Raw genomic sequence first — 15,833 nt, 5'->3', positions numbered from 1 at the left:
TATGGGATCAATACGCAGACCTCTCCCACCAGCACAGTTGCTGGTGGAGAATCCAAGGGTTGGGGCAGCGCGGCTGTTTGACTAAGTGCTCTGATCAGGACTGTCTCTTAGGGCTGTAACATCGATGAATCGAAGTTGTCCAGACATGTAGGCACGGTTGTTTATTTCAGGAGGTTAGCCACGACTGCTGGTAGGCAAAGCGCCATTTCCAAAAGGTCAAAAGTATATCAAATCCAGAACACTTCACTGGAGCGCTCGTGTACATCTCTGTAATGACTTTTGCTCTGCCAAAACTCAATTTTCTACTCCTCCCAGCAGCTGCGGCTCTGTAGCTGTACAGAGGAGACTGCAGTCATTGTTCAGAGGTTATAAACAACTGAATGCTAACAGTTGTGCTGACCTGAACTCTGAGCTCTGCCTGTTCCGGTTAGGAATCCTGGTTCAGTAAAACCGAAGTCCAACTTGATTTCAGTAGGACTAATTGCGTGATGAGAGTGAGCTAGACAAATGAAGCACGTACTAAACTCGGCCAAGCGCTGCCCTCGCTCTGACGCTCACACACATAAAGCAGAGTCAGTTCATTTCAGTCTTAACCAGGCTCAAGATGTGACTGGGCTTCGTTACGCGGGAAAACTTAACATGACTTTCTCTTTGTGCCTTATCTATAAACAGACTTTTGCTTCCTAACCGCTGTAAAAATACTTTTCACTTCAGTGGCTCGTGTTCAGACACGCGTGGTTACAAACTGAAGAAGTTAAGCGCGTTGTTATGTAGGTATGTGATAAGTTTACCTGCGTTTGCAATTCAGCATTAAGCAAAATCTCATCGAGCATTTTCTCCCTCTGCTGCAGGACTTCCAGCTTTTCTTTAATGAAATACCTTGGGATAGGTACTTCCAGGTCTTCCTAGAGGAAGAAAGAGTCATGCGATGCTTTTTAGAATTGCATTAAAATCACATGGCTTATTAATTGAACACCTTTACAAAGCAATTAAGTTGGGCTGAGATCGTTGAATATTTTGGAGTGTTGGGGAATTTGACCTCTGGAACAGCTGCTGAGCTGTTACTTTGCAATTACTTAAGGCCTAATTCAACAAAAACAAATAATCAACCCAGTTTCTGAGCCACGGCAGACCAGAAATCTTTTTTTTTTTTATAATGGCTCAATTATATTATCAAACTGTTAAAATATCTGGCAGGGTTGCCAGAAGTTTAAACATGATTTCCACTGAATTGAATACTCACCTCTGGTTGTCTGATCATCCCACTTCATTTTTTTTTTTTTTTTAAGTCAACATGAAAAATAGATCTATTCTCTTGTATTTTTTTTAACCATTACAGGGAACCAAAGCGCAATTCTGTTCATCTACAGCTATTTCCACCTGTAGACAAACTGTCTGTGACTGTGACATCTCAGTCACTTCTCAGAATCAGGCTTGATTAGGAGTCTTTTTCTTGTTTCCACCATTAAAAAGATGTAACTGATTCACATTTCTACCCATTCTTCTCCCGTAGAATTTCGCGCTAGCTGAGAAATAGAGGCACAGACAGGCAGATTAAAAAAAAAAACAAACCCTGAATTTAAGATGCTGTGGAGTGGCATAACCTGTTCTTGGTATCTATTGAAGACTGAACACAATTCTCCAATAATACTGGCAAGTTTATTTTCTTTTGGGGGAGCGGACGTAGGTTGTTTTTTTCTTTATAGGTCTGGTTCATACTGGTGCCATGTTCCCTCTACACTGTTTCAGGAACATCTGGAATATCTCCTCAAATGATTTACCCAGAAGGAGGGATGACAGGTAGTCGTTACCCTGTCATGCTCCTCACGAGGAGGTGCACAGTCAAGTTACAAGATAATTTGTCCCCACGTATACATGAATACATAGGGATCCTATGTCCTTGGTCCTTTTGTCCAAGGATCTGAAGCCAGGTTGATGTCTGCTGCGAAACTGGTGGGCTTGGACCTGCTCAAGGAGACCTTTGACTTGATCCTTTGCAGCCTCAGTGCCAGCTCCGGCGTGGGCAGATATGGAGGAGAAAAGCGCTGGCTGGAAAGAACAAGCGCTGCTCCCGCCTTGACGCAGGCACACGGTGAATGTGCGGCTTGTGAGCTGTAAGAACATCCAATTCCAAGAGCAAGAATGTGCGCAGAAGGCTGTGGCCAACACAAACAGCCTCTGAACTGACAATTTAAAGATTTCATTATAAAGTCCCTCAGCTGCACACTGTGCAGACTGGGCCATCCCTATTACAGCAGCGTAAGAAAGCTTCCAAGCAGAGCTGCGTTTATCCCCATTGATTTTTATCAATGCCAAGGTCTGGCCTGCTGAAGTTTCTAAATATTTGTCTTGTTAAGCTCCCTCTTTGCACCTTCCAACACCCTAGACTGTTGACGGCGATGACGATACGTTGTACTTCAGGAGGGCAGATGGCTCTAGGACGGGTTACAAATCTGGCTGGTTTTAGGAATGGGAAATCAAGCGGTTTGTCAGGACATCCTCGCATAGAATGAGAGGGTTTTTATGCTGTCAAATAGCGTGAGTCAGTCAGGGTAAGGGTGAGAAGTATCCCTGATATCTAACCTGAGCTCTAATTACAAGTGATTCTGGACTGTGACCTTTACTGATTGTAAAGATGAGATCAAAGCCCTAACGCTGGAGCTGGAAGAGCTGGGGAGTAGGGAGCCTTTTTCTCTAAATAATCTCTTTCTGGGGCCCAGCGTTGAAAAGTTAGGCTTGTGATATTTATCCTCAAGTCAAATTTGCAGCTTTTTAGCCACTCCCGGCTCCACATGGGATTTGTGTGTCCAAATACCTTTACAGTTACCCCAGGAAACGGAGTGATGGAGTGTTGGAAGGCACCCGTACAAAAACATGAGGCACAGAACTAAAAAAAAAGACGAAACTTGGCTTTACAATGACATTGTAAAAAATATGCAATATTATTGCATAAGATAAAAATGAAATTATTCTGTTGTGTTCTCTGTCTACAATCACGCTGGATTTTAGCCCACGATAATACAGTGAAAGGAAAGGCTAGAGATATCCTTTGTGGGCAGATTCTTTAAGGGACAGCAGTTATTTGTCAAGTTTTGGAACTAAGAATACGTGATTATTTTATATAAAAGCCATAAATCTGTATTCTTATCTACTGTGGAAAATGTGTTCTCTGATAAAGCCTGAAATCTCTTCAGTGCCTTATATTTTTTTTTTGATAGTAGGTATGTCATGCCTTCCTAAAATTAAGGCGTGGCACAGGAATTTAAATTTATGCTTGCTTTTTAATAGATGTCAAGCGTGACTTTTCAGACTTGCCAGCTTTTTGCTGCAGGTGGATTTCCCGGTAAGTCGTGCAAACAGCAGCACTGAATGCTTTCAGAATAGGAGTTGAAGGATCAGGTTCCCTGGAGATGTGTTTATGCCTCCTCTTAGTTTAAAATAGTTCTCCACTGCGGTTGACGTAGAAGGCAAAGAGCTGGTGAAAACTCACGGCAATTGCTATCCTAAATTTGCCGAGTGAAATGAAAAACCAGAAACATGTTTACAAATATCAAAATAATGTTGTAATGATATTAAGCAGTTTATCTCCCGTTATAACCGGGATCCCGAAAACAGCAGTAATTCAAGCTCCAACTCTTTTTCTTTAGAAAAGCTGTTACCTAAATTTGACAATAGGTGGAGCTGTCTGCGAGAGAAGTAACAACTTTTTTTTTTTTTTTTTTCAGCTAATTTTTCACGCTGCTTTGAGAGCACAGCTTCAAGATTTGCCTTACTGTCCTGCCTGTGAGGGGGCTGCTTTACCCCCGGGCAGTTCTGAGCCCTGGGTGTTGAATGTGGTCTCAGCCCCTGCCTCCTTTACAAGAAGAGATTTATGTCAGATTTCTCTTTTTAGTAGTTTGTTCTACTATGAACTAGCAGACCAGATTCTGCAACTTTTAGCAATTTTTAGCATTACCTGTAATCTCTGGAAGAGGCCTGAGGGCAGGTTGACGCACAGTGATGCGGAGGGCAGACTGAAGCGGATTGTACCTCAGTTATCACTTGCCCATCTTCTATTTTATCCCACATCTATTTTTATGTCCTAAAATCAAGCTGCTGACATTAATAGTGGAGCTGGCTAAGCTAGTACGACTTCACGTTAGGACAAGCGCGAGTGAAACATCCACAGAGCCCGTGCTGCTACAGAGAAGTGGAAATGCAACAAACTGATCAAGCAGATCAGCTTTTAAAACTCAGCTCTGACATTTAATGCTGATCACAGATCAAACATACCCTAATCTTTAATAAAAATGCCATAATTACTGACCACCCAGTAGGCTAGTCAACGTGCAGGAAGCTAAATCACTTGGTGGAACTTCACAGACTACAAGTAAATGTGACTGTCCTTAAAATACAGGATAAGCAACATTCCTAGGAATTTGCTCGTCACAGAGGTGGACCTACCGGGAGAAGCCGTAGATCTGCCATGATATCATCAATGTAATGAAACTCGGAGTTCTCCAACTCCACCATCTCTTTTTTTATCTCCAGGATCCGGCCAATCACCCCATCTAGCACTGTCTGAATCACTGCCCGTTTCTGCCGGTGAAGGAGTTGGTCGTGGGCCGTCTCCAAGTTACGGAAGATTTGCATGTATTTGAGGTAGGAAGTGGCTAGCATCTTGAATGCTTCCACGCGGTCCTTCTTTGGCTGGAGGAACTCTTCTCTTTCTCTCTGGAGCTGGACGTCGAGGGCTTTCTGGGCATCTGTCCACACCTTATTGTAAGTGCTGATTGAAAAGAGGAGACTCTGTTAGCCTGACGTGAAAGCGAGAGTTAGCGCACAGTGATGTCAGGGCTCTCTGTGTGTGGATTTCTCAAAAAAGCAAGCCTGGAAATGTGAGCCGTTGTAGGTATAAAAGAGATTTTAACTGCAATGTATTTTGAAAACCATTAGCAAAAGTTTCTCTCTTGGATTGCTGTAAAAATAGGAATGTTAAAATGTTGTTTTATTAAGGTTAAAAGTTAAAAAGTTAAAAGATTAAAAGTTAAAAACTTTTCAACTTCATCCTTAACATGCCTGACGCATCCTTGAAATGCTTGAGGCTACAGTCCCCAGTAGTGCCAGGATTAATTGTGCTATTTGAGAAGATGGTTTAAGAGAAAAGGTGTCTCCTCCCAAAGCCCTTAAGTTGGCCGAGGGTCTAGTTTAGATCTCTCCGTGTTTGGGATGAGGGCCAACTGATGTTTCTCAAGAATGCGTTGCTTTTCTGCCTTTCTGAAGTGGCTGCTCAGAGCTAATTGTAGGGGGAGGGTTGTATCGGTGCCAACGCCAGAGCGTAGCCGTGGGCGCCGCTTCCCATGTGAAATGAGGAAAAGAATTTCCACGGCAGCAAGTGTTGCACTCCAAGCGATTGCTAAATGCTTGGTTCAGCGGCTAGGGGATTATGTGACGTGGAAGATGTCACCTCAGGCCAGCTACGTGTTTCCAGAAGTGATAAGGCTGTTTACTTGGAAGTTTTCATAGGAACAGGTGGAGCTCTCATGTGAGGACGGGCTGGCTGTCAGTGGCTTTTCATGGTAAAAGATGAGTGCAGAATATTGTGGGGAATCATTGGACTCTTTTCATTCCGAGAAAAGTTCAAACAGCAGGTTTTTCACTGAAAGTGCAAATATCTGTGGTAGAGAAAGACCCTTTTAGGTCCTGTTCTGGTTTGTAACCTCTCTCTGCCAAGTGTAGGGCTCTCTTGGGAGCGACAAGTGTCAAAAAAATCTGACGTTTTTGAAAATGCCTCTCTACCAGCAGCTAAGAAATTTCTTCTGCACTGAGATGCAGTTATGTCGGGAGAAAAACAGATGATTCACATTGCTGGGTTTGCAGGAGGAGGGAAAACTGGGCTAAGGTAACAGGGAAAACCGACTTTTTTGTTTCTTAGACCTAGAAACAAAGGCGATTCGTCTCAATGGTGCAATGTAGACCCATCCATGTGCTTCATCCAGCTACTGCTCGCTGTTCCTAGAGCCTCTCAAAGCAGGATGAGGATGGGAAAAGGCCCTGCCTCCATCGGATGAGCTTTCAGAGCAGACCTCTCGCTGTTCTGAGCAGCACTGAGGGAGTGCTTTGGTATTAATTCTGAGAAGAAAGCCGGGCAGCTGTTAACATTGCTTGAGCTTCGTAATAAATGCCTAAGCTGGAGCTCTGTCAGCTGATCTTATCGTTGCCACTCTCGGAGTACAGAACGACCCGAGGCTTGCGCTGCGGGGGGGACCGGTGGGGCGGACAGGACAAACTCCAGCCCGCGCGTGCAGGGTACGTGCTGCACGTCCGGGATGCTGACAGGGCTGCTGGGACTCCCCGGCAGCAGTCAGCAGAAACACCCAACCATCTCAACCTTGCTGTTGAATTTGCACCGTTAACTTTTTAAAGTGGATATGATACTTTTCAGCTGACCTGGGTTCCTGCAGGATGCAGCTGGTCTTGCTTTTCCTAATGCCTCTGCAGCCCACCCAGGTCATTCCCCTTCCTTTTTTCCTACTTCATTTACATCCCATGGCACCGCCCCAATCACTCAATTGCAGCAATTAACCCAGGTGCAGGAGATAAACAAAATAAAACCAGCAGCCTGCAAAAGATTGGCACAAACAAGACCAGCATTAGTTTTGACCCCTAACAGCTCTGCCAGTTGATCAATGGGAGTTTTGTACGCTTCCTCTGAAGCCAGGACGCGGAAGAACGTATACTGGTGTGAGGTTCATGGGGTTTTCCAGCCCAGAAGGAAACAACGCGGTAATTGTACTCACTTAGCCGTGCCTACTCACAGACCGTTCGATGGCGGGGAGGTTATAAATCTTAGAGGAAGCCTGGCCCTGGAGGTTGTCCCCACAACCACACCGCTGATTTATGAACACTGGGTGTCCTCGGGCCAGAGCGTTTCGAATGTGGGTTATTGCGTGGAGACAACAGATTGTACCGCAAGGAGAACCGACTCTGCTGATTGTCCGCTCCAATTTACAATAACCTCCCTTTCTGCCTCCTCGGACTGAGGAATGTCAAGTGGTTCCTCCTGCTGAGCCAGCTAATATCCAGTTTCTTTTTAGATTTGGAATGACTTTTTGAGGGAGGAGGGAGAGGCAGTGCTCTAGCCCTTCAGAGGACATTAACGTAAAGCAATATAGAGGGGGAATAATTGCTTCCATAAAGCATTAATTTATCAGACAAGCATTAAGATGATTGCAAGCACGTTGCTGTGGGTCGGATGTTAAGACCAGGGGTACTACGGTCTGTCTGTAGCTTTTGCAGCAGTGATGCCCTGTGTAAACGAGGGCAAAAGAAGGGACAGACCCATGGAAAATGAAGTATTGAAGGAAAGGATTAGAATCACAGAATGTTTAGGGTTGGAAGGGACCTTTAAAGCCCATCCAGTCCAACCCCCCTGCCAGAAGCAGGGACATCAGGTTGCTCAGAGCCCCGTCCAACCTGGCCTGGAACGTTTCCAGGGGTGGAGCATCCATGGATTGATGTAGAACTGCTGAATTTTCAGCTGTGGTAAGTTCCTAGCTCCTGTGTCCCTGCTGCGGTCGAGGTGACTGACACCTTGGGGGGACACGGCCCTAGCGCTTCAGTTCCTGAGGCACGTGACAGGGAACAGCAAATACTTGATGATTAGACAGAAACGTGACTTGAGTGCTCCTTTGGTTCACCCTGATGAAAAACTAGAGGACACATGCACAGCCATTTGTTTCCCCTCCCCAAAAGAGGATTAAAATAATTATGTCAGGTTTTACTGATGTCCAAATGGGAGAACTTCTGGACTGGTCTGAAGGATCAGATGTGCTTGGTGTTCACAAGCCCTTTGTGGGGGACCTGGCAGAGCTGCTGTTTTCCTGAGGAGCCCTTCAGCTTTGGGGACAAACGTGTTCACGGCTAGGCAGAAAGAGTAACGCATGTCCTCAAGATTACGCGTGAAAAGCGAAGGACAGGACTAGGACTGACCCTCCTTGCCTCTTAATCAGACAGCACGCAACTCCTAAAATCTCATTTGAATTTTAACCTCTTTGCTCAGTCTCTCTCTGCATTAAGTTGTAAACTCAAAACTGTTTCCAGGCACCGAAGGGGAAGGACAGCACAGCCTTGAGTGCGCTGGCTTTTTTTATTTACTGGTACTGGTTCACCTCGTAGGTTTGTTCGTGTTCTGTAATGGGCAGGTTGTGAGCCGTATCCGTGCCCGGGAATGCTGCTGCATCGGAATTAGATTGGATGAGAGCATCTCACTAGCCTACTAGTGCAGGTAAGCAGCAGGACTACGCGTAATTTTCCTCCTCAAGGCATAAATTATTAAATCCTGGAAAGGAAAGAATTCTGTCTCTTGATCTCTGCATGGGTGTAGCAGCGTAAGTAATGCTGCAAATTGTCACAGCAACTACCAAACAGGAGTGGTGCAGGGAAAATGAGCAATACTGTAATGGGATGAGGAAAAAACACCTCAAGTGACTTAACTCCAGAGCCCCCAGAGTGCTTTCTGGCAGCTTACAGCTGGGAGGGAAGGTCAAAGCATTACCTCCTAACCAATGTCCCTTCTTTTCTCTCCGTTCTGATCTGCTTATTTAGAGCGAAGCTTAGAAATATGTTTTTCTGCTCAAGTCAGAGATGTTTAAAATCCTGCCTAGGGCCCTCTAACTCTGCATGTTTGCTTGACCCATTTCTTCTTACACTTTAAAAAAAATCCGTCAGTTTTGAGTGCAGCTAAGGTGAGCTTGGTTATTTGTGCTGAACTGGTTTTGAGACTTAAGCAATGCCCTTCTTGGCAGAATTTGTGCTGAGCGTGCAAACTGTCCCTCAGACCGCTCTCAAGCCAGCAGTGGAATCTGGCAGCAGTGGGGTTACCTTTGTGTGTGTATGGTTTTTCTTTTCTTTTTTTTTTTTTTTTTCTTCCCCCCCCAAAGTGTCTCGGTGTTTTCACTTAGCTGCCGCAGGGAACACTATTTCTGTTATTCCAGGTTTGCGCTCTAAGCTGTCTCTGGATTTGTATGCAGGCTGAAGCCAGGCTGCTTTGATGCCTGGTTTTTCTGGACTGTCCTCTGAGGACAGAAACATCTCGCGCTTCCTCACGCCAACCATGTAAATGCGGAGTGCAGTACTATTTTTTCTGACAGATGGGCACATGTAAAGAGATGGAAGGAAAGAAAACATTTGAGTCCCTCCCACTGCAAACTACCTGCATTTCTTCTTTCTCAGAAAATGAGATCGGGCTGTGTTGGGCCATCTGACAGGGACTGGAGAAAGCACCAGCAGGGCTGTGAGAGCAAGGGGACGTGGAGCTGTGCTGGAGCAGGGCTCCTTTACGCACAAGAAGCCCAGCACGTATTCACCACCACACAGAGCAGGCGAGAGGAGGCTGAGACTCGGGGTCCAGCGACAAGGAAGTATGTGCAGGGGCCAGTCCTCAGGGTCTCCTCTAGATACTTGGGGTTTGACAGGTCAGCCATTGTGCTAAGCCCTGGGCAAACACGGGGGAGGGAAACCCTGCCCTGCAGCCTCTGTAAAATAAAGAAACCAGAGACAAAGGTTGGGAGGGGAAAGTGAGGCCCCGGAGGAAAAGGGGCTCGCACAAATGCTGCTGCTTTGGTTTTTGGTTTTTTTTTTTTTTCCTTCTCTCTTTCTAAAAATGACCAGACTTAAAATGACTGCTGGCTTATTCAGGTCAGCAGTTACCTGTTCCCCCTGTACAATGTGCTCAGGTACTGCATGGTGATCGCTGGGCTAAATATATTACATAAGCAGCCCTCTCCTTTTTTTCTTTTTTTTTTTTTTTTCTTTTATTATAGACAAAATGTTTTTAGGGGTTGAGAGGTGCAGACAGAAACAGAGATCAGTGTGGCCTTATGACACGACCACATTGACTGAAAGGTTGTCTGCATCGATTCCTGTTTTCAAAGCCTTTAGCCTGCGGGCTGGAGCAGCGCTGGCTTGCAGGTCTGAGCTTGGTTAGGCTTGCCTTGCTCCTGAAATAAGATTAGTCTTACAGTTAGGCCAAGCTTCTTAGCTGGTGGTGAATGTAATGCTGCCAGATGACTTCCCTTAAGCATGCTCGCTCTGGCCAGGACGTTTTGAAGCATTTGGGGGAAAATAAGGGATAAACCTCAGCAGGCTTTGGTTGACTGGGGAAGGAAACATCCAGCCCGCTGGCATCGTTAACGTGAACAGCTCTATGCTTCTCTCACCTCCAATTTCAGCCTTTGGTACTGCAGCAGAATGTGGATAGGGGATAAAAGATTTTTTTTTTTTTTTTTGTGGCATAAAGGTGATGAGAAACAGCAGGTAAGGAAAGCACTAAGCAGCAGCAGCGACACTGCACCTCAGCAGGTCTTGAGCACCTGCTCTAGCCAAACTCCCAAGGGAAAGATGGAAAGATGTCTGTTTTCTTAGAGGTGGACATTGGGAAGCGATGAAGGTGGGGCAGACATAATTCTAGGCTGAAGTTGGGTGTAGCACGCTCCAAGGGCCATCCTGCTGTCTGTCAGGCTGCAGCTCCTGTCTGGGCCGGAGGCTGCCCTTTGCTTTGAGGTAAGCAGAAGAGCAGCCTCCTCTCCTTTGCAAGCAGTATTCCTCCTGGGCAGGGAAGCATGAAGGGATGGGGAAGGAGAGCTTTGGGAAGTTATATCCCACTACTGTGCAGCAATTGCTGCAGCAGGTACTGTACTGAGCTCTTCGTTGAGAGATGAATAGCCAGAAATAGGCCAGAGCCAAGAAGACCCTACCTACTGAAGCTCCAGTAGTGTTTGCCGACACTCTTTACTGGGTGTAGTAATGAAGTTTATTTCAGCGTTAACCATCCTATGTCCACAATTTTATTTTTTTTTTTCCCTTCCTTAGAAAAGGAAAGAGCAATAGCCCATCCAGCTCCCTACAGTTGCATGCATGAAGGGCAAATGCTGTGCCTGGGTGCTGCTCTACCTCTGCTAGGATCAGGAAGCTTTAAGCTCAAAGTTAACACTGTCAACTCAGTTTCTTGAAAACCGTAGCCTCTTCTTTCCCTGTTTTCTATCACAAGTGCTGCTGGAATATTTCCACTGACAATGTTTTTCCCCAAAGGAGACCACGTATGAGTAGTGTGCGAGATCTTTCCCTACCTGCTCGTGAAGGATGAAGGGTGGCACGGGAGGGAGGCGCAGCTTTGAGTCTCGGTTGCGATTTGGATTTTGTCTCTGCTCTCCTGCTTTAACGTAAACAGGAGGACATGCTAATGCTCACTGGAGGTAGAAAGAGAGGCAACGATGAATCTGTGAATGCTTGGGAGATGTATGAGAGAGAACATGATAGGAATGCCCAGGAGGAAGCTAATAATTGTGGTGTTTGGATGGAATTTGAGGAATATGGCCCGGGGCCACATGCTGAATGAGGGGATAAGAAGAAATATTCAACAACAGGCCAATCGCTAAATGAGGCTGGAGCCCCATGGGGAAAAAAATAGGCTGTGATCACAGCGTAAGAAACTGCACGGTCATGCAGCCACGTAAAGTAGGGGAGAGAAGAGAGGATTAAAAGTTGCACTGACATTTTCTTACATTTTGGTTTTGCAACCTTAATTTTCCTTAATTGGGCTTTGGGGATGTAATATAAAATACATAGCTCTCCTTTGGTTGTATCTGTCAGAAGCAGAAGGGGAGATCCTGAAGATCTTGTGTTAGATTAATATTTAACCACTGACTTCATGCCAGTTCTATTTGTGACATGAGATTAAATTTTAAAGCTTTTTGATTGTTTAAAGCTCCTTGGTGGCAGTGGCAAATGTCTTGTAGCTGATTAAAACCTGGTACAAACCGCAGCAGTGCCAAGACCGAGCTTTGAGTGTGTCTGGACTAGGGCTGCCAGGGGAAGTTAAGACATTACCGGTTGAGATCCTACAGGTCGAATAAATGGTAAATGAATTCATGAAAGAGGAGGAAACACAGCAGGAAAATATAAATGCAAAAGCATCTCTCTAATCTCCTGTTTAATGTCTGGAACAAAAGGTACATCTGTATGCAAATCCTGGGGTTTGAGTACTTTAGGAAGTGCTGTACGTCCAGCACTTCTTAATCAACCCAACGGCAAATTTAATGGGTATGCTCTCTCATGAGCACCTCAACTGTCCTTAGAAAACGTCGAGCACGTCTGGATGTGCTGACTGTTTTTTTGGCTGGCTGGTGGAGCTTCCTGACCCTAAGAGAACACAGTTGAGTGCTTCCTGAGCATCCTGTCTCTACCCGGATACAAAGCTTCCCATAAGCCGTGGAATAACACGCCTCCGTGAGCTTTAGACCACACCTCTGTTCAAATCACAGGGCCTTGAGGATGGGGAACACTGACTGGAAAGACTGAAATCCTGGCCGCGTAAATCGTGTGCAGCGTGACTCCGTGCTGCAGAAGTTGCCAGTCTGACCGCTCCGACTTGCGGCGCACGCGAGACAACTGCCCCGCGCGCTCGCTTAGTAAATCTAGCACGTCCAACTGGCTGCATGAGCGGCATGCGATTTCTCTCTCTGTGTGTAGCAGCTGTTCTTCCAGATGTCGAAAAAGCAGCTGTTTACCTCAACCTCAAAAAAAAAAAAAGAAAAAGCTATGTGCTGTGTAGCATTTCTATGCAGAACACAGGATGTGACTGTACAGTATTGGGAAAAAAAAAAAAAATCAGTATTTTAGACTTGGCTGTGACTTACTGATGTGCCTGCCTCCTTGTAGGATGGAGTCTGTCCTCCATGTGACACGGCAAGAGGAGCAGCCGTCCCCATCCCCAGCCAAATAAGGTGGTGTCCCCTAAAATATTTTTGCCCAAATTTCATTCTCCTAAGCCCTATGGATTATTAGCTCTTCGCTTCACTGCCCTGTGTCTGTTATAAAACATTTTTGTCACGTGGCTTTTAAAATCCTTTCAATTTAGCGCTATTGATGGTACGCAGCCAGAATAATCTCACTACATACCATCACGTAACGGTAGCCTTGATAATTTACTCGAGAACCAGCTCAGCAGTACCTTGCAAAACAAGATGTTCCTAGGACAAAAGGAAAGCAGGCTCCTGTTTCGTAACTCCTGGCACTGACTGCAGCTCAGCTCTGTGCCGGGGAGGAGTGCACAAGGTTGTGGACAGTAAACATTAAGATAAAATTTTTACGGATTTGCCGGCACTGTCAGCCCCAACCATTCAGAGATAATGAAAATAAACCTTTAAGGCCATGCATATTGAGGTAAGAATTTAGTACTTTTCATTTTCCTGATGGTTTGAGAGCATTTTTGATTCATATTTTTTCAGGGTTTTTAAAAAAATTAGTTATTTCTATGCTGAGATTCTCCCGTGACAACCTGAAACCAATTTCTGGGGCAATTAAAAAAAAAAAAAAAAAGCACAAACTGTTCAGAAACCTTAGTACGCTGCCGGAGCTGCAGAATACAGTAAAGAAAACCATCCAGCCCGTTGCTTAACCCAAGCTGTACAGATGCGGTGGTGGAGGAACTGGTGTGTATTCAGACTCGTATTTACGAAGGATTAGCCCAGCTATAAATGCCGTGTTGCAGGCAGCTATGGAGCGATTACATTGAAGTGAGCCAAGTAGCATCCACGCCAGACTGGGGTCCCTCACCAGCACCGGTTCCTCGTTTGGAAGCAGAACTTGTAGGTATTTTTGTCACGCGGTGTGGAGATGTGTGTCCTGTTTGGTGTTCAAGGCTGGCAATGCTACAGGAAACGCTAAAGAGCCTCGTCTAACTGACTTAAGCCACACAGTTGAAGCGCAAGTATTTTCCAACTATACTCAATTCCTTTTGTGTTAATCTAGCTCAAAAAGCGCAGCCATGATTCAGGCAGGCAGTAGGAACGACAGATTCTGAGAGAAGACTCTCAGGAAGAGGTCAAACACTACTTTTGCGGTTTTGAGGTGCTTACAGCTGCTGGAAGCTGTGCTGGGTCTGTGTCCTTGGACAGAGCCCTGAGACAGTCTCTGCTGTGCCCTTGTGCTGATGATTTTCTTTCTCTCTGTCAGCTCACCCTTCTCTCTGAAGCCAAGGAGCAAGGAAAAGGAAGCTTTCCTGGCTGGAAAGCGGTGGCATTGGCAATCTGGCTGGGACCGCAGATGGGTTGAGGTAGGTGGCTGGAGCAGACCCAACGTGGAGATGACAAGGAGAGCTGCTCTAGCGCTGAGGCTTGGAAGGGTGTTTTAGAGTCTTGAGGGGTTTTACCTGGCAAAGAGTTGGAGTTTGGAAAGAGGACACTGAGGAATAAGCGACAGGAGGCTTGGAGGCTGATGCTGGAGGAGAAGACCGTGGGTAAGAAGAAGGCAGCAGAGGCTGTGCTCACAATCTGCTGGGGCAGCAGTTTCGACACGGTCAGGTTTGACCAGGTCAGAGCAGGAGCGAGGTGCTATATATTTTTTTTCCTTTTCTTTTTTTTTTTTTTTTTTTTTCCTGTCTCCTATTATTTCCGCGAACTTCAGCAAGCCCCATCCAGCTCAGAACTGGGAACAAGAGCTGCCCCAAACTGGGCTGTGCCCAGGGGTTTGTACTGCTGGGCCTGGAGGCAGCAAACAGCAAAATCCTGAGGGATGGTGCCCCAAAAGACGCTCGCAGTTAGCTTCCCAACTTTGCAGCGCATTAATAATAATGCTGTTTTAATATGAGGGCTCGGTATCTTCGTAATGTTTCTGGAGAAATTAGTACGGTTCCTTGCAGGGACTTTGATCCAATGCCATCATCAGTGTCTGGTTATTGCAAATAAACTTTTAAAGCTTTGTATTGTGCCGAGAGCATGAGGAGTTCATTAAGGGGGTGGGGGAGGAAACAAACCCAAAAAACAGTATGTGCAAATCTTGGTCTGTGAGAGAGGGAAAAGTATTTTTTGCAGGCAGAAAAAGGGGCCTAGCGTCTGAGTATGAATAATATTAATATTGGCCTAAAAACTGCTGAGGTGCTCTGATTAATTTATTAATTTGGGGGCTGAATCCCGCCCTCCTTACCCCCCCCCCCCCCCCCCCCCCCCCTCGGGAGACCGGTGCGGCCTGGTTTGGCGGGAAAAGGCGCCCGGGCCTGGCACAGCGGCCTAGGCCGGGCGGATCCGGTTCTGCCGCGTTTGTACCGGTTCCTCCTCCGGCGCGGGGTATGCGGGGGGCGGGGGGGGTGTATTTTTATATAATTTAGGGGTTTTTTTACCCCCTTAAACGAGGTTTCTCTCCCGCCTGGCCCCGCACTACTTACGCCTGAGCCATGCCGAGGTGCTGCGGGGCTGCTCCTCCGCCGCCGGGCTGGCCCACACCGACACCCAGCCCCGGGCCGCCGCCGAGCTGCCCCGGCCCGGCCCCGGCTGCTGGCGGCTTCTCCGCGGCCCGGGCAACCGGCTGCCTGGCGACGGCGACGCCGCTACCGTGGAGATGGCGCGGGGTGGGGGTGGGGGTGGGGGGGAGCCCCTCCCCGGTGCTGCCTCAGGACCTGGCCTGCGAAAAAAGTGAGTTATTTTCCTTTTCTTTTTTTTTTTTTTCCTTTTTTTTTTTCCCCTTTTATTTTTTCCGTTATTTTTTTCCCTTTAAAAAAATCCCTTTATTTTTTCCTTTTTCCTTTATTTTTTCCTTTTTTTCCTTTATTTTTTTCCCTTTTTAAAAAATCCCTTTATTTTTTCCTTTATTTTTTCCTTTTTTTCCTTTATTTTTTCCTTTTTTTCCTTTGTTTTTTCCTTTTTTTCCTTTATTTTTTTCCTTTTTTTCCTTTATTTTTTCCTTTTTTTCCTTTATTTTTTCCTTTTTTTTCCTTTATTTTTGCCCTTTTCCCTTTTTTCTCTTTTTTTAAAATTTTTCCTCTATTTTTTCTTTTAAAATAATTTATTTAATTTAAT

The 15,833-nt window shown here is 45.9% G+C and overlaps 1 protein-coding gene across 1 annotated transcript in view; it reads right to left on the bottom strand.

The window, feature by feature from the left end:
* DRC11 (dynein regulatory complex subunit 11) overlaps positions 1-15,264 on the bottom strand; it is a 104,655-nt gene extending 89,391 nt beyond the window's left edge. Inside the window, exons 1-3 of the mRNA XM_086750393.1 lie at positions 15,203-15,264; positions 4,444-4,768; positions 792-905 (exon numbers count right to left, since the gene is read on the bottom strand). Coding sequence (XP_086606519.1) covers positions 792-905; positions 4,444-4,768; positions 15,203-15,213 — 450 coding nt within the window. The 5' untranslated portion in view covers positions 15,214-15,264. The remainder of the gene's footprint in view (positions 1-791; positions 906-4,443; positions 4,769-15,202) is intronic.
* Between the last annotated feature and the right edge of the window lie 569 nt (positions 15,265-15,833).

Source organism: Chlamydotis macqueenii, chromosome 6 (genome assembly GCF_036417535.1).
Source record: "Chlamydotis macqueenii isolate bChlMac1 chromosome 6, bChlMac1.mat, whole genome shotgun sequence".
NCBI lineage: Eukaryota > Metazoa > Chordata > Aves > Otidiformes > Otididae > Chlamydotis > Chlamydotis macqueenii.
This window is presented reverse-complemented; position numbering and strand designations above follow the sequence as displayed.